This window comes from Pogona vitticeps, chromosome 5 (assembly GCF_051106095.1).
Source record: "Pogona vitticeps strain Pit_001003342236 chromosome 5, PviZW2.1, whole genome shotgun sequence".
In the NCBI taxonomy this organism is placed as follows: domain Eukaryota; kingdom Metazoa; phylum Chordata; class Lepidosauria; order Squamata; family Agamidae; genus Pogona; species Pogona vitticeps.
Genome location: NC_135787.1, coordinates 195,761,723 through 195,779,389, shown reverse-complemented (window position 1 = coordinate 195,779,389; position 17,667 = coordinate 195,761,723). Strand labels below are relative to the sequence as shown.

Sequence of the window (17,667 nt, the reverse complement as noted above, 5' to 3'; positions counted from 1 at the left end):
ATAAAAAACTGATGATCACAAAATAGCATACATAGTAAGAGAAGAACGACAAAATGCAAAGAGAAAAAAATAATTTTAGAAGTCAAGTTAAAGAAATGGGTCTTGTCCCTCTTCTTGAATGTCAAGAGTGTGGAGAAAAATTCTATTTAGAACCTTGCTCTCTCGAATGAGGTCTCAGTACAATTTTCTTGACAGCAGCAGCCCTGTCCTGTGGGTGACAGACATGGCCCAATCAAATGTCAAGCAGCAGAACTTTCGAGCCTCCGTGGTGCCTAGGAGACTGCTGCTGCAGCGCCCAGCGAAGACACAGGTTTCGTACAGCAGCCAATGTCAGACAGAAGCCCCTCTGGGCTCATTCGTGCTTTGGCCACACCAACATCAGTGCTGGTTTTGTGGGACACGGCAGGTGTGCTTTTCTGAAAGTCTAATCTCATAAAGGCTTTCCTTAAAGAATGGATCACAAGCTCTTGGAAATACCTGGTCTATACAGGGCTCACTTTACTCACACAATGGCATTGTGAAGAACCATTTCAAAACGGGACAGAAAATCAGCATGAAAAATCCTGTACAGTATTTCATCCGTTGCTTTACAGTGGCAGGGGGTGCTATACACGCGGCACAAGCACACTCCAAGACAGTTTGGAGTCCTGGAATTGCCTTGTGACAGTTGCCTAATAAATGACATTTCAGGGGGGACTTTTAATGACACTGATTCTTCTGGTCATTTCTGCAACTTTAGTCAATGCAAAAGAAGTGCCTTTATGCAATGACGCTCCATCTCTCCACACAAAACTGCCTAAAATACATTATGGTATAAATTAAAGGAATGCTCTTACAAATAGGTTTGGAAGAATCTCTAGAAACCAGAAGTATTTAAGATGTGTGTCCACAAACACACAAAGGGAAAAGAAGCACCCATTAAGCACAGCTCTGAGTATTCTGGAATGACATTCTTGTTCTGTATTTGAGCTTTGTTGCATAAAGGCACTGCTTTTACATTGCCTTCCTCAGACCACTAGAGGTTTTGTGGTCGCTTATCAAATCAACTTCGCATTTGCCAATGGGAAATGGGAGGCTGATTTGACATTTGTTGACAGAGGACCTTGAATTTTTTACGGATTGGATGTCTTAACCCACTCTGAGTAAGAAACAAAAGAAAGCCACATCAGCATCGCAAAACAAAGCCAGTGCCTGACAATTGGAAATGGAAATTTAAGCCTGTCTACAATACTGTACAGAAATGGATCAGGAAGGGTCTCAGGAGGTCACTTTAACTCACACCTGTGGTTGCAAGAATGCTCTCTCTAATGGCTAAACAAGAGAGAGGCCAGCAGCTTCACTAATATTCCTCCAGAGAGGAGTTATTTCAAATCTGCCATATTTGCACAGCACTAGTGTCATACCCAGGAGGTATCAGTGCTATTCTGGTGGCCGTGTTGTCTGGCCAGATGTGGGGTATCTGGTCACAGTGGCTCTGGGGTATCGGGCCCAGAACTGGATATGGGCTAGTGCTCTACTTTGCTGGCTCCACATCAGAGTCCAGAAACCTGAACCGGACCTAGGGCGCATGTCGGTGGTACAGCAATATTTCTTGGCGCCTGGCAGACAGGAAAGCAAAGGAAGGGGAGGAATGCTGGGAGTGCGGCTACCAGTGTCCTTTTGCCCTCACCCCACCTTGGGAACAGACAGTATTCCCACACCAACCTTGCTCACAGGGATAGAACACCCAATCCAGAACTTGAAAAAGTTATTTTGCGAATCCCTCAGACGTCATGGCCAGTCTCTACAATTTAACTGTTACAAGTTTGGGGCATGCCTGAGCCAGAGGCCCAGGCTCAAATTCTGGACTACCACAGAGGCCCCCAGCTATCTCCTGTCCCTCCACCCTGACGTTTTTGGCTTTCTGTATGGTAGAAAAGCCAAACAGAGGGTGGGGGCAACAGTGGGTGGTGACAACCTGAATTCTTGCAAGGTTTCCCATCAGAGGCAGTTTATCATCCAGTCCCTACTAGAGGCAGAATGCATAACTAGATGGACCCACTTTGCTTAAATCCAAAATGATTCATCTCATGTGCTTCTAAAATGAGATCAAGATGTGTCATAAAGGAATGAAAACAAATAAATATCCAAGCGTCAGGCGGTTTCTGCCACAGAGACAGGTCACCAATGGCAAAAGCCACAAAGAGGTCCTTCTTGCCTGCTGGCCTGGTGGAGGGAGGGATCCATCTGGACAAACAAGCCCAACAGGGAGACTGTTTCTCCACTCCTGCTCTCTCGGCTTTGCATCTGCTGTCTTTTCTTCCCTGCTCAGAACTTCACTGGCTCTCTCTCACACACTCTTTTGCCAGTACAAAAGAAAAACATTAGCAGCAAAACCAGTAGGGAAGATCCTCAACACTCCAGCTTTGCCCAAAAGGTCCAGAAGTCTGGCTGGGTGGATCCCTGGAACAACATGCAAGGCTGATCTGCATTGCTTCAAACAAGGAGAAACAGGGATTCCTCTGAACCCCTTCCACTTCACCACTCACAGAGTGAAAGGGGGTGGACTGCAGCCCAAGCCACCTCCTGGCCAAGGCAAACGGCCCACGCCTTATCAAGGTGTGCAACGTAACTCTGATGCAGGGAGCAGCAAACCATGCACAGGCACAGAAACCGAGTTTTCCAGGGAGCAGCCACAAGCAATCCCTACTGGCAACATGGTGAACAATTAGGAAAACATGGGCTCGGGTACTGTGACATGCAGAAGGTACTGTGTTCCAAATCTGCCATTGCCTCCAGAAGTGTTGTAGTGGTCCAGAGTTGGCAATGTCGAAGCCAGGGACTTTCTTGAGTAGCAGGGACTAACTATACCATTATCCTCAGGCCCCTAAGGCGGCCTCTCCTATTGCCTTGGAGCTTAACTGCACTCCTCACAGCGTCTGAGAGGGTAACATGTAACAGCCTGCCAATGTTGTGAAATTTGGCAATCCCAGAAGGCATTTTCTCAGTTTCAGCCCACCTGGAAGGTCAGAACTATCTACAAGAACATGGGCCTTTCCTACCTCCCTGTCAGCTTCGGAATTCCCACTGGGAATAAAGATGCGAGGGGGCTCTCTTGAGGGATCAGATCACCCCTATTCGGAGTTACCAAGGGCAAAGGTCTTCTCCACAACTTCCATCTGGACAGACATGGCTAACATCCAACTGGACACAGAGGAGGGCAACAGCTTTGCTTACCTTTGTGTGCAACTTGGCAAACTGCTTGTCATCCAGCAGGCTCTGTGTGTACACTCGCCTCTTGTACCGGAACTAGAGGCAAAAGCAAGAAAGGAGCATCACTCACAGGCCCTCTTCCATGCTAAGTGCTGCCTTCCCCCTCCTGCCAACCCATCCACCTTCAGCCTAATTTACTTCTCACAGACTCTTCACTCAGCCTGGAGGAGGAAAAGAATAGAAGTTCCAAAGCACAGTGACATAAAGCTGAGTGGCTAGAAACACTCCATGTAAAAACTTTAGACAGCACAGAGAGAGAGAGAGAGAGAGAGAGAGATATAAACAATAATGTTAGGGAAAGGCAATGGGTAAAAGAAGAATAGATATGCACTGGTTTCACTCAATCTCAGGTTTGCAAAAGCTGAGCTAGGCTGTTAACAACAGGGTATTCTGGGGACTACTTATTCATGGGGTCGCTGTAAGTAAGTCGAAGGTAACTGGACAGCACTTGGAGCAACATGGATATAAATGTAGATTATCTGCTAAAACACAGAAGTTGTCTTAGGCCTCCTCTGTCAACAACACAGGTAAGGAGCTAAGGGCTCTTCCAGGAAGTCCTGAGGTTGTGATGAATGGCCCAGAGAAATCTGACAGCCACCATTTGGCCACCATCTTTTTTCCTCTCTGATATTGTTTGCACACTAGCAGAACAAATGTCACCCGTACTGGGGGTACTCATAGTAGAAAGGGTGGTTGTGTGGTTGGAGACAGAGGAGGGAGGCACTCTCTTAGGTGTGTAGGGCACAGGTGGTTAGAAGATTTATAGGTCAGAAACCTTGGCCATGAGAAATGGGTCCAGATCCTGTACCCATCAAGGAGAGAGCCTTCTACTGTAACCTTTCTGTGCTTGGTTACTAAATGATTACTTTTGTTTACTGTGGATTATAGGAGAAAAAAACCTCCAGTTTGTCCTGGGAGCAGCTGACAAACTAGGAGTCCATGTTTCAACTTACTGCCACCACCAGCTAAGACAAAAAAAGATGCACAGAGTAAAAATATTAGTTCATCTGAATTTGGCCAGATGGGTGGCATAAAAATCAACAAATAAATAAAGATATAAACAATATGATATCTCCTTTTTAAAGCAAAGAAGCCTATGCAATACTGCAGAATTTAGCTTCCCATACACTCAGCCTGCACACCAAAACAAGCTGCTAGTCTTCATGTGTGCCAAGAAGAAAGAGACCACCTTGATGACAGTGTCCAACAAGAACTTAAAGGGCTGATGAACCTTAAATTATGTAACCATCCTGCCACATCTTCTTGTTTCAGGGATCCCCCCCCCCCGTCTCTTGATAGGAGGCACTAAGAGCAGAAACTACCCCAGAATGTGGTTGAAATCAAGCTTGACCTAAAGAGATGGCATCTGTTTCTCCTAACCTCACTCTCACCCCCCACCCTTCGGACACACACACACAAAAAAACCCCAGCTCCTCTTCTTCTGCATGCACCTTCCTAAATTTAGCTCAGCTGTGAATCACTGCTTTGTAACTGCACTGGGGGAACGATGACAAGCAGACGAGAGAAAGGACGATATTTTAGAACTAATTGACAAAATTTAAAAGGCCCAGGGCACCTGGGCTGCTTGGCATTCAGCAAGGATTTCTTAGGGGACTCCTCAGTTGTTAGGGATGTGAGATCACCAGTCTTCCAGCTCAAACATGTACCTCATCCCTAATGTCCACTAATGTTAGGAAGGAAGTCTTTTTAACAGAATTCTCTTAGGTACCTAAAGCAACATTTAGTTTTTGGAAATGCACTGCAAGCCAGTAGGTGGGCAATGGACTCCAACAGATAGGTCAGAGCTGGGAAAGGATGTGTTTGATTTTAACGTCTTAACATGAAACCTATTACTTTTGTGTTAAATGGGCGAACAAGCCAACAATATACCTAACGAGCAATTTTTTCAGAGGTACTATTTAAATATTTTACCACTGCCCTTAAATTCTTATTTTTTCTAAGATCGGATGCATCCCTTTTGTTTAATGCAAATATAACACCCTTAATGTTCATGTGTTAAGTCTGAGGTGTTATTTCCAAGATCTTGAGATAGGTAAGAACTTTAAGGATGAGTCTAAGATTCTCTGTTAGAAAGCAAATGCCAGAATTTAACATCATGCTATTTTTTCTTAAAGGGCTTTTAAGAGATTTTTGAGAGCCCCACAGAAGAGACAACTGACTTATTTCCATTTATTACAACCAAACACCTGTTCAGAAGGGTGCCAGCAGAAAGACACTTCTTCCAAGAGGTCCTGCCTCAGCATGAGGGAAATGCCAGTCCTTTTCTTGGCAGAAGGAGCCAGGTTTTGTCACTCAGCCACCTATATTTGGAGATTTACCACAGACTAAGCTTAGAAACATGCCAGTTCCAGTTTCCATGAAAGGAAACCACATGTGGAAATGAATAAATGTTGCCATGTGGCTTCTAGCTTAGCCAGGTTCCCTATGGCAATGCAGCACACTTTGGAGAGTCAACCAAGGAGATTCTGACACCTTGTGGGACCCTCCTGATATTCATAGCTCAGACTGGCAGACGTCTGCATCTTCCACTTTGGAATAGAAGCCTGCCTTCTTCTTTTCTGAGGCCCTAATCCTGAAGAAACCTACCTCCAACTCAGACGCTGTGGTTCTGCTCACAACATGGCCTTCTAAAACTCAAGACCCAGGCCTTTCTGTGGCCACCAGAGAGGCAGTTCTCCCATGGAAGTCTGCCACGGGAGTCATGGTCTGCATTTGGGAGCATAACCACATGTTCCTTATGCCCACAGACAGACAAACAGACAGATAGACAGACAGACAGACAGACAGACAGAAGCAGTTATAGAAAATGAGAGAAGTCATCAGGGGGATACCTCCAGGTAAGGTACTGGGGTGTCTGGGTTCAAGGGGTACTCCCTCAGCAGCCGCTCTTCATCCAGGAACTTCCCTGCCCGGCCGTTGAAGGCTGGCTGGAAGAGGCCATAATTGAGGACATCTTTCAGGCTGTGGTTCAAGGTGCAGAGAATCCGCTGCTTGGAGACCCAGACAGGGACATCCGGGTTCAGCCGCAGACACTTCTGTTGAGAGATACACAGGAGAGAGGCGGGTGAGCAATGGGGCAGGGGACAAAGCAGATGCATTCTGACATGTGGACCGGACTGCTCACTTATATCCTTGATCCCAAAGAGGTTTCTTCTGGCCCAGAAGGTCAAAATTTCAGAAACATGAAGCCCACTATGCAAGGCTCCTACCATTATACAGAAAAACTCTTTTTTTACAAATATGTATACACAATTATTTATCATTTGTTTTAGGCCACTGGTTCTTAACCTTGGGTTACTCAGTAGTTTTGGACTGCAACTCCCAGAAGCCTTCACCACCAACTGGCTGGGGTTTCTGGGAGTTGCAGTTCAAAAACACCCGAGTAACAAAGGATAAGAACCTAGGTTTTAGGCCACCTTTCTGGGTAAAACACACCCCACATATGTATCAGTGTGACATGCTACAAACAACAAAGAGTTCCATGCCACATCTCTGCAGAAAAAGGTGGTGTGATCTCATGGTGTTGCAGGAATCGAACAGAGGTGACTCTGGAGAGCAGAACACATCTGGAGAAGTGAAACAAAAGCCCAGCCACTTTCGCTCAGGGAAGTAAATACTGTATCATCTTCCTGCAAAGAGGCAAGGACCCACATGTGTCCTGCTTGGCCACAAGGGGGCAGTCTATTTTGCCAGTAGTCTAGCCAAGAGTTTTCTCACTATGCAGAACGCTTTTTGTGCAAATTGTGCAAAACTGCAATGCCTATTTCATAGACTTTTCAAAGATTAGAGGCATCAGATGGGTTTTTTGCTGCTCTCTGAACAATCAGCCCATCCTTTCAGCCAGTGCTGAAATGGGAACTACTTTTAACTACCACCATACAAACCTGAGCAGCTTCTCTTGTCTGATTTCTGAAACTAAGCAGGGTCAAACTTGGCTGGTACTTGGACAGGAAACCAATTCCAGAGATCCCCAACTAGGGCTAGTGGGGAGGGAGGGAAAGGGGGAAAAACTCTGCCTGAAAAACCTGGGGAGCCACTGCTGCCCGTCAGAGAAGGCAAAACTGGGCTCAATGGGCGAAAGCTCTGAGTCAGTGAAAGGCATCTTCGTCTATCCTCTGCCCCAGAGACTCGTTGTAGCATCCAGGGATAACGATGTGGGGCAGGAGAATGCAAGAATCTATTGTACCTGCACCACACCTCCCTTTCACAGGGTCACGAAGAAAAAGCCCGGGAGAACCCCAGAAACTGGCTGTTCTGGGCCTTTGAACAGAGCACAGATGGTCCAAAATGGCCATTCTCACTTTTGGGATGAGAACTCCCAGAATAAATCAGCTGGCGTGGCCAGTGGCCGCCTTGATTGGTGGGGATGCTGGGCCTTTCCATCCCCATAAGTTATTCCTCCCACTTCTCACTTTCATCTGCAGGCAGGGTGGATCAAAATCAATGATTTATTTAAAATAAAATTGATTTAAATTTTTAAAAATCATTTTTTTAAAAATTTAAATCATCAAAACATCCAATTTTTAAAAATTTTAACCATATTTTATATCAAACCCTGTCTGCAGGCGATCCCCCCCCCCTTTTTATGGGTTGTGTGGGGAGGTGATGTGAAGGTCAACAAGACCCAAAGTCCACCAAAGTTGTGGGCTAACAATTCCCAACAGGGCACATCTTTTGGATGGTCAAGCACTTGTTTGCTTGTTTGTTTGCATGCTGACCAATTAGTGGGAGTTTGTTGTCCCCCACCCCTGTTTCCGGCCCTTCTCCCCATGAGGTGTTCAGACCTCCATTGTTGGTCCCCATTCTTGCACACGCTCTTCACCTGGAAAGATGTAAGAACGCCATGCTGGCCCACTGAGCCCGGAGATCCCTCCAGCCACGTGGGGCCAAGCAGAAGAACATTGCCTTTTGCTATTTTTCTCTTTCTGTATCTACCTGAAACCTTCTGAATGCTTATCCATGTGAGTAGAATATAGAATTCTTTCTTTTATACAAAAAGGCCTCTTGAGTGTTACTTTTAAGCGCTACAGTTTGGTGAGGGGCGGGTACAAAAAGGGGAACTTCTAGCTAATTCTGCCTAACAGGCTGGCCTTCTTCTACTGTGCGTTTTACTGGAATTCACACGAGTTTCAGCACAATTCTCCAACAACATCTTGACCTGGGGACCTTTTTAAGGCTTCCCCCTAAACAGGCATTTAGATATCTTCCCATTAGCTCCATTCTCACCAGGCCATTTTTAGTGGTCCGAGACACTTGGTTGCCAAAGAACTCCTACTTTCAGTTGACACTCTCAACTCCTTTTAAGGTCCACATTTCCAACCATTAAAAGGACGCCGCAAACTGTTCTTCCTAGGGACTCTCGGAAGGGGGGGTGTCCTTTGAACCCCTTTTTGGTGGTGTGCTTCTTTTCCCCTCAACCAGTGCCTCCTCCCTCATGGCCACTTCTTGCCCTGCAAAGGGGGTGGGGGAACGCACACAGACACCCCCCCCAGGCCCCAGAGTGTCTCCCTCCTCACTCTTTTCTCCTCCTAAATCCATGGCTCCCCAACCTTGGGTCACCCAGGTGGGCTTGGACGACCCCCCCTCCCAGATGCCTTTCCCCACCAACTGTGCTGGCCTGGGGGGGGGAACATTCTGGGAGGGGTCGTCCAAGCCCACCTGGGTGAGCCCAGGTGGGGAGCCTCTCTCCATGGGGTCCGGTTGGTGCTCCCTTCTCTTGGGCTCTGGACAAGGGGCAGAACGCCTGGAGCCTAGACCCCCCCCACCCGCCCTCCCCCACTTCCAGCAAACTCCTTGTCTGGGCGCCGGGTGTGGGGGGCAATGGCGCCTTCCCCTCCAGCCTCTCCTTCTCAAGAGGACGGTTTCCTTGAGGGTGGGGGCGGGGGGGGTTGAAGGGCAGATTTTATTCACTCTGCTTCTGCCTCAGGGAGTTAGAAAGCGGCTGGTTCCAGTGCCCAGGGGGGTGCCTCCCTCAACAGCGCCCTCCCCTCCTTCCTCCGCCATTTTGACTCCCTCACCTTCCCTTCCCTTCCCTCTCCCTCAGAATCCCTTCAAACCCTTCTCTCCTTCCAAGCCTCCCCCCCCACCCGTCCCCTTTTCCCGCCTTTTCTTCCTTTTATGGGCCCTTCCTTCCTTCCTCCCTCCCTGGCTTCTCCCATCCCTCCTCTGGGGGGTGATCTGCTACCTTTCCTTTTGCTTCTCCCCTTACAATCTAGCGCGCATCCCCCCCCCCAGATTGCCTATGGTTTCTCCCAGTCCAGGGTTGCAGGCCAAGGACCAGCGGCGTTATTCCAGGCAAGCACCCTTGGCCCAAAGAAAACAAAAACATGGTGGCACCTCAAAGATTGTTATAGTTTGTATTCATTTTTGTCTGTTCTATTTGTTCTATTAATTTTTGTTTGGTTTTTTTCCTCCCCTTTCCAGGGGTGGGGAGGCAGGGTGGCCCTGCCCCCACCCAGGTTATCTCCTCTGAATCTTACTCCTGGCAGATTTCTTCTTCTTCTTTTTTTTAAGGAGCAACCCACACAAACACAAGATCTCAAAGCATGGGGGATGATTGGCGAGGGCTTTTTGGTTGCGGCCTACAAATCCAGCTACAACCCCCCCCCCAAGAGGAGCATGGCACAGACCGCCTTCCACTTGCCCGGCTACCAGAACGTCTTAGTGGGTGGACGCTCTCCAAAGCCTTTTGCTGAAATCCAAGACCTACGACATCATCCAAGCTGCTTGGGCTGCGTACAGCACCTTGGGAAATGTAGTCCTCCCTATGGCCCACTCCTGTTCTTACATTTACTGTATATAGTCTTACACAGGGGTCTCCAAACTACGGCCCGTGGGCCACATCTGGCCCGCCTTACCTTTTTATCCAGCCAATGCATGTGCATGTGGGAGTGCATGCATGCATGTTTCTTTGGCCTTCAAAAATGTGGAAAATATATGATGCGGCCCTCACAGTGGAAAGTTTGGAGACCCCTGGTCTTACAAATACAACCAGCCCCTTGAGGGCAACCATAATGCCGATGCGGCCCAAGGTGAAGTTGAGTTTGTCACCTCTGATCTACCACATCATCCAAGCTGTCATTTGCGCTAGAGGGGCAAAGGCCTAAAGGGGTGGCAGCCTCCGGGGGTGGGGGTGGGGACGCCCAGCGGTCCCGGCTGTTTCCCAGCTGCAGGCTTCCCGAACCATCCCAACGGAGGGGTTGGCTTGGTTGGCTGAGGACCGTTGGAAGCCCCCAAGACTCAAGGGGAGATTGAACCAATCTGGTGGCCACGGGGTCATATTGGAGGGACCTTCCCATGGGGAGAGGGTGAATGATGACAACTCAGTCCGCCTGGCCGCCGCCCCCCCCCCCCAGATGGAGAAGGGAAGGTGGCTCGGATGTGCCTTGTGCCCCAGCCCCAATGAACTCCGACCCCGGCTGAAGACGCATCACCCGCCACCCCAGCATTCAGCGCGGGGGCTCACCGGCCATCATCTGGTGGTCTCATGAAGATGAGCCGCAGGGTCCCATCAGCTCATAGGAAGAGGAAGCCTCCTTATGCTGGGTCAGGGCAGTCAAGGTCAGCACAGCTGACCCTGGCTGGCAGCCATTCTCTTTTGGGAGGGAGCTTTTCATCGACTCGAAGGGAGCAACAGGGACACGACCCTGGCTCGGGCGGCAGCAGGGCTCTGGCACTCCCCTCCCTCTGGCCCGTCCTCTCCCTTTTGCCAAGACAACAGAGGCAGACAAAAGCCTTCCGGAAACCTCAGCAAATCTGGCCTCCGGAGAAAAGTCTTGCTGCCTCTTTCCCCCTATCCCCCCACCCCATGGCCAGGATGTGCACCTCAGGAAGAATGAAATGGAACACCATGGCGGGCTGAGGGCATTATGCCCACCCGTGGCCAGCGTTCACCTCCTCACCTCCTAGAGAAGCCCCCCTCTGCCCCCTTCTCTCTCACACACACTCCTCTGCAGCCAGCCAGCCAGCTAGGCGTCCACAGACTAAACCTGACCCTCAACACACTCTTTATTCCTTGTAAAAATGCAACCACTTTGGGGAAATGGAGGCAACAAAGGGACAAAGTAGAACAGAAGTTAGCTTTGCAATTAGAAAGTGATAAAGTGTCTTCCCTCCAGAGACACAACCCTTCAAAACTGGCATGTTTCTGGAACCCAAGAAGCCCACACTTAGCCCACAGTGACCAGCCTTCAAACAAAAGCATGCTGGTTTTTCAGCTTCCAAAGAGGAAAAACCTGGGCAGGATAAAGGAAAAACAAAAACATTAAACTCTTAAGCTAGTTCCACTTCTAATGATGAACACACTGAAAAAGGGGAGAGAAACCCCTTCAGCATCTCTCTCCCGGCAAGATCTTCACAAGTTTCTCCTCAAAATACTGTCTCTCCCTTTCAAGATTCTGCACCCTCATTTCTGAACCCACAGGGGGAAGAAGCAATAGGGCGCAGAGACACACATGCGTCGCCCCCCCCCACTTTTCTGCTTCAAATCCCCCTCCCATTTTTTCCTTCTTTATCTTTCATAAGAATGGCATTAGGATGATTTGATGCAAAAGGTGTTGCTATTCGTCAGGTTCTAGGAGAAGGCCAAGTGCAGGGGCTATCCAAGGATCAGGAGAAGAACAGGAGAAACGCTAAAAGGGAAGAAAGAGGTCGGGGCAGCCTCTGAGCATCCCAGGATCAGAAGCCATTGGCCGGAGCGATACGGCTTTTGCATGGGGGGGGGCTGAGTGTGGAGGAGTGGCCATAAGGGGCCCTGGGGGACTCAGCCCAACCAAGGGGGCTCCGAGGGGACCGAGACCAGGGTGCCACATGCTGCCTGGGTGAGGAATGAATGCCAGATCCATTCACTTCTGTCCCATAACCTCCAGAGAAGAAGGGACAGCTCATTTGCCCTTCATCCAAGGGGGGCCTGAACGGCCGCAGTTAGAGGTAGAATAAGGCGCCACTTCGGGGAGGGAATCAATGCTGAAAGCAGCACAGCGAGAGAGAGCACACAGCATACTGATATCTGTGGGGCTGAAGAGACCCCATTCCAGTGTATGGCATGAGATATTGCTGATTTTTTTCACACCCACTAGTATCAAAGTGATGGAAGTATGTGAAATGCGAATTTATTGCACACTCTTAATAATCTCTTGGGTTGAGAGCTCTTGGAGAATGAAGAAGCACTTAGGGCATAGGCATAAAGACCAAGAAATCATATAGAACATGGTGACATGCCATAAGCTAGAATAGTCCCAGCAACTTAATGAGGAAACAAGAACTGCAAGTTGTTCCTGATGATCATTCAAAGGGAAATATGTACGGGGCGGGAAGCGTACGGAAAGGAGAAAAGGTACTGGTTGGCTGAAAAGCCGTAGCAGCTGGATTAGAGGCAACACACCACCCTCGCTTAGAAGCCCAGGTTCTAAGATCAGAGCAGCCACAATGAGGTCCAACATCCAGCAGGACAGGAAGGAAAAGATGTAAGAAAAGTGAAAGATGGACCATCTTGACCTCTAGAACCTCAGAGCTACCTTTGGGAGGGGTGGGGAGAGATGGACTGTTCCCCTCCTCTCCACCCCAAAAGTCTGCTTGCAGCTTGTGGGGAGGGGACACCCAAAATCTTTGTTGAGACTCTTTCTCTGCATGACAGCACAGAGAGAGAGAGAGAGAGAGAGAGAGAGAGAGAGAAGCCAGCTATTAACCGAGACATGGACCCTTGCCAATTCCTTCTGCTCCCAATGCAAAGATGTGTAACCCCAGGGCTGGAGGTGGATTGTAACTAACTAACTAACAAAGGCAATGCTTACTCAATTTTAACCCTACAATTAACTCGGCTGCGCTGTAGGGGAAAGGAAAAGACTGCAGGGGATGGGAAGAAAATTGAAATTCCAGCATCCAAGGGTATTAAGAAAAACACGGAGTATATTTGCTAATATATTCTGGGGGAGAGAGAGAGAATTAGGATCATTAAAACATGAGGAGGGAGGTGGAATGAATGCTGAATCAGAAGAAAGCTGGTTGCCGAACGGCATATTTAAGGCAGCTTTTTCTTTAACAAGCTAACAAAAAAGGGAAAGGTTTGGGCGATTAAGGATCCCTGGCAAAACAGAGTTTAAATTAAGGCCCACTTCTGCAAAGCAATTAAACCGGCACTTCGGTCTCCCTGGAATTCAAAACGGCTCCATCTGGATACTTGGAAGCAACACACAGCCACAAAGCCACGCTCGCTGGCAACGCTCCTGGTTTCCCAGCATGCCGCTGGAATGAGGTGTCCAGCCAGAACACTGCACCCCCCCACACACACACACTGGCTGTCTCCCAACACAGGAAGCGCCCATGCCACACAACCCCAAAAGAAGGGAGTCCAAGCTGCCTCCGATGAGCTGATACTGCTGGACACGATGAAGCCAGTCCGGCCCACAAAAGGAGCCAAATGAACCGGGCTGGCAGCCTTTACTCTCTGCCTTTTCATTTCACAAGTGGATCGACCCAATCTTGAGTATGATGCCAAGAGAGGCGTTGTATGGGATGCTTCCAAACTGGGCTGTCCCCCCCGCCACCCCCGCCGCCGCCACCTGCATGCCCACCTTCTCCAGAGCGCAGCCGTGGATCGTGGATCGGAAGCAAAACAGGGCTGCATACATTAAGCAGCTGTTCGGGGGGGGGGGGTTGAAAGGGATGAACCTAATTGTGCCAGCCAATTTGGTTATTTCCTTCCACCCCCTCCTCGGATGGAACTGGAAAGTCACGGATGGGAAGAGAGAAAGGGAGCAACAGCTGCCCATCTGGATTTTTAATAATGTGCCCGCACTGACTCACAGCATCTTCCTTATGAAATTAATTCAAATTAACTCAGATGTAACACAGCTACAAGGAAGACTCCAGAGGCTTTATAGACTCACAGAGTCAAACTACAGGAGGGACATGAAAGGGGGGGGAGGAGGAGGAGAAGCAGGAAAGAAGCTAGTTCCCGTTGGTGGGGGCAAAAGTGTCATCATCATCATCATCATCATCACTCTGGACAGGCCCCAGAAGCATCCCTCTGATCTCAGATGGGAACTGCTTTGCCTCTTCATGGACTTCTCTGCTTTTCCCATTAGTGTAAATTAACTTTGAGGGACAGTCTCACTTGTCTTGCAGCGTAACAGTAACTTCTAAAAATGACTTCTAGAGAGCACTGGAATACTGTGTAGAAAAGACCTGGGGCTGCTCATGATCCGAACACGATGCTTCTGGCTTTTGAAGCCAAAGACAGCCGGCATCAGCGTCCTTTGTCGCACAGCATACCATAAATATCACCTGGCAGAAACCAGACCACCAAGAGCGACCCCATCCACCCCACCCGAGGCACCCCAAGGAAAGGACAATTAAATTGTGTCATTAATTACGTTTTAAACAATAACCAAAAAAAGAGAGGCCAGGTCCCTACCAGCCAACACTGCCTGAAGAAAACGTGGCTTGTGGCAGTCTCCAGAGAAGGGAGCCAGCCCGAGACCACCGGGTCGCCACGCGGCCTTTCCAGGCAGCCATGAAGAACCTCCTTAGGTCTCCACCAGGATGGAGATTTTCAGGGGTTATGGTTGTCACGCGAGGATGTGGCAGCTGAACCAACAAAACATGACGAGTTCCATTTGGCAGACACTTGCTTGCGGTTCAGTTAACATAATATTGTTCAACGCAGAAACGGATGCGCTTTCATACACAGTGTTTTTTTTAAAAACCAGGCTCTCCTCTTCAGGCGCAGGCGGTCCAGCCTCTGTAGGTAGACGCCTACCCCCTGAATTCTCCTAGAATTCCCCAGGCAGATCTCTGGGAGTGGTAGCCCACCAACAGGTGCATGCCCAGAAAGACCCACAAGATCTTTGTAGCTCATTTGCCTGACTCAGGAAGCCTGGCCTGGGCCTTGCCTCCGGTCCTGAAAAAAATAAACTGCTCCGAGGATTTGTGGGAGGCCTTGATCCGGGACCAGAACCAGTGTAGGCTCACTGCCCTTGCGGCTCTATAGGAGGCCCCTCCCAAAGACCTAAGCGTCCCAGGAAGCCCTGGGGCAGTTTCCTTTTTAAAAAAAAAAACAAGAAAAAGAAAAAAAACCAGGAAGTATAATATAATTCCACCTTGACCCAAAGCGATAATAACCCCCACTGACTCTCCAAGCATTGCCACAACAAAGCCACGCAGTCCACCAAGGAAAGGTTACAAGGAGCCCCCCCCCAACAATGCAGACATAGCAACTGTGCAACATGGAAGGGCTTGGGTTCTCCCTCCTGTGCCACTGTGGGACCCCAAGACCTCTGCCATCTCACTCTGCCCTGTCCTCTTCCTCTAAGGAATGGCATGATAACAGGGGGAGGGGCTCCTCTCCCCGGCTTCTGCAGGCAGAAGGGAGCCGTTCAGCGTCGCACATCAAATGCATCCCATTACAGAAAAAAAGAGAGCCCTTTCCTACAACAGCTTCTTTTTCTCGATAAAGCCAGATGATGTATTCACATTTTATAAGAACTATGCGCCACTCGCCATTTCTTACTGCAGCGCAAGCTGATGTTAAATGGCATCTCATGAAGAAAACCAATTTTGAATCCGGAGAGCCTGTCAACTCTCGCCCAAGACCATTTTGTTAAAGGGGGGGAGCAGAGTGTTGGTGTCTACCCAGAACGCCCCCCCCCACCTTCCTGCTACTCCCTCTCAAGAGTGTCTTTGCTCTTTCTTCCATGCCCTGATGATGGAGGCTGAGCAGAGAGACTGCACAGGGCGGAGAAGATCGGCTTCCAGGCGGGCTTCCTGGTGAACCATCATGGATGGACTCTTTCTTTCTTTCTTTCTTTCTTTCTTTCTTTCTTTCTTTCTTTCTTTCTTTCTTTCTTTCTTTCTTTCTTTCTTTCTTTCTTTCTTTCTTTCTTTCTTTCTTTTGCAAGACCCATTTGATCCCACCTCTTCGTTCCCCAAGAAATGAGCCACTGCACCGGGGGGGGGGGGAGAGATTACAACACTTGCTTGCACCCCCAACCTACTGTGTGCAAAAAAGGGGGATTCTACCCCTGAGCAAGGACCTTTTGCCAATTGTCCCCCCCTACGTAAGAACATGAGGAGGTCCCTGGGGCTGGAGAAGAGGATTTCTCTCCCACCCCCCTGTGCACTGTTGCCACGGAAGAGGGGAGTCCGTCCAGCACCAGAGTGCCTTTACTCCCTGGCTGTAGCTCCTGGCTATCAGAGGCTCCCTGTCTGTCCACCTGGAGGTGGCCAGCAGTCTTCCGAGAGTAGAAGCCAATGACAGGTCCACCTCCTGTGAAGGCATACACACACGGAGAGACACACAGACACACACACAGAAAAAGAGAGAGAGAGACAGACAGACAGACAGACAGACAGACCCCTTCTAAAGCGATTAAACTCAGTGGCCTCCACCACCACACCATGAATTAAGTGTGTCTGTGGGACAAAGCGACACCATCAGCTATGGACCACTGGGTGAAGAGACAGGATCCTGTAGCCTGTAGCCATTTGGACAACAGTTGAGGAACGGCAGGGACAAACTGGGCTCTGAAAGTGTGCACCCATTCCATTGGAATCCACCCACCCACCAAGGAAGTACAGCCAGCCCCCTGCTGGGAGGGGAGCTGAGGGGGAACAAGAAGGTTTTAGGGCAAACTAAGAGGGTGGTGCATGGCCAGATGCTGCTACAACATTCCCCTCCAGCAGGCAAGCAGCAGGCTGAGCCCCCTCCCCTGCTTGCTTGCTGGAGGAGCACAGAGACGGGGGGGGGGGAATGCCCACCCTTGCAACCAAGGGGGGAAGGGTCTCTACCCGGTCCAGTCCAGCCCCTCCATTAAGGGAGCAGAGCTGGGAGGGGGGGGAGGAAATGAAAAAAAGGAATGAAAACCAGGTGGCCCATTTAGTGGGGGAGGGGCACACTCAAACTTGGCAGTGCCCCTCCTGTTTGCCTCTGCTCCGAATCGCTTGCCAGGCTTTTTCATTCTGCAATGCCAGGCTCTGGTATTATGAGAAGTGGTGTGTGTGTGTGTGTGTGGTGCGGGGGGGGCGCTCCCCAATTTCTCCATGCCATGCACAATTTTGGACATCTCACTCAACGCTGGCCTCCCTCCGCCTTTCTCCTGCACCAAAAAAGCCCCCAAACCTCCAGCCTTCCCGAGATGCCAGCAGACTATAGAATGAGGCAAGGACCAGGAGGTGTGAAGGAGCCCATTAGTCATCTTGATTTGGATGCATTAATCAAGGGCAGAGGAATCCAGAGATGGCTGGATTACCCAACCGGAATCACGGCAGTATCCTTGGGGAAAAAGTGCTGCATGGAAATCTGGCAACATCTGCAGCAGCATCCAGGTGGACTACCAAGCTCCAACTGCATGCGGGTATCATGCTTGCTAGGCGGGCACTCGTCCGCGGTGGTGGTGC

At 49.5% G+C, this 17,667-nt stretch overlaps 2 protein-coding genes across 8 annotated transcripts in view; both read right to left on the bottom strand.

The window, feature by feature from the left end:
* SHANK3 (SH3 and multiple ankyrin repeat domains 3) overlaps positions 1 to 17,667 on the bottom strand; it is a 374,779-nt gene that overhangs the window by 313,521 nt on the left and 43,591 nt on the right. For all 7 annotated transcript variants that reach the window (XR_013536992.1, XM_078376774.1, XM_078376775.1 and 4 more), the window contains exons 2-3: positions 6,105 to 6,308; positions 3,217 to 3,288 (exon numbers count right to left, since the gene is read on the bottom strand). Coding sequence is in view for 6 of the 7 variants with exons in the window: in XM_078376774.1 (XP_078232900.1) it covers positions 3,217 to 3,288; positions 6,105 to 6,308 (276 nt within the window). In the remaining variant the exon portion in view is untranslated. The remainder of the gene's footprint in view (positions 1 to 3,216; positions 3,289 to 6,104; positions 6,309 to 17,667) is intronic.
* LOC144583276 (uncharacterized) overlaps positions 1 to 17,667 on the bottom strand; it is a 266,744-nt gene that overhangs the window by 228,207 nt on the left and 20,870 nt on the right. The gene's annotated exons all lie outside the window — the stretch shown is intronic.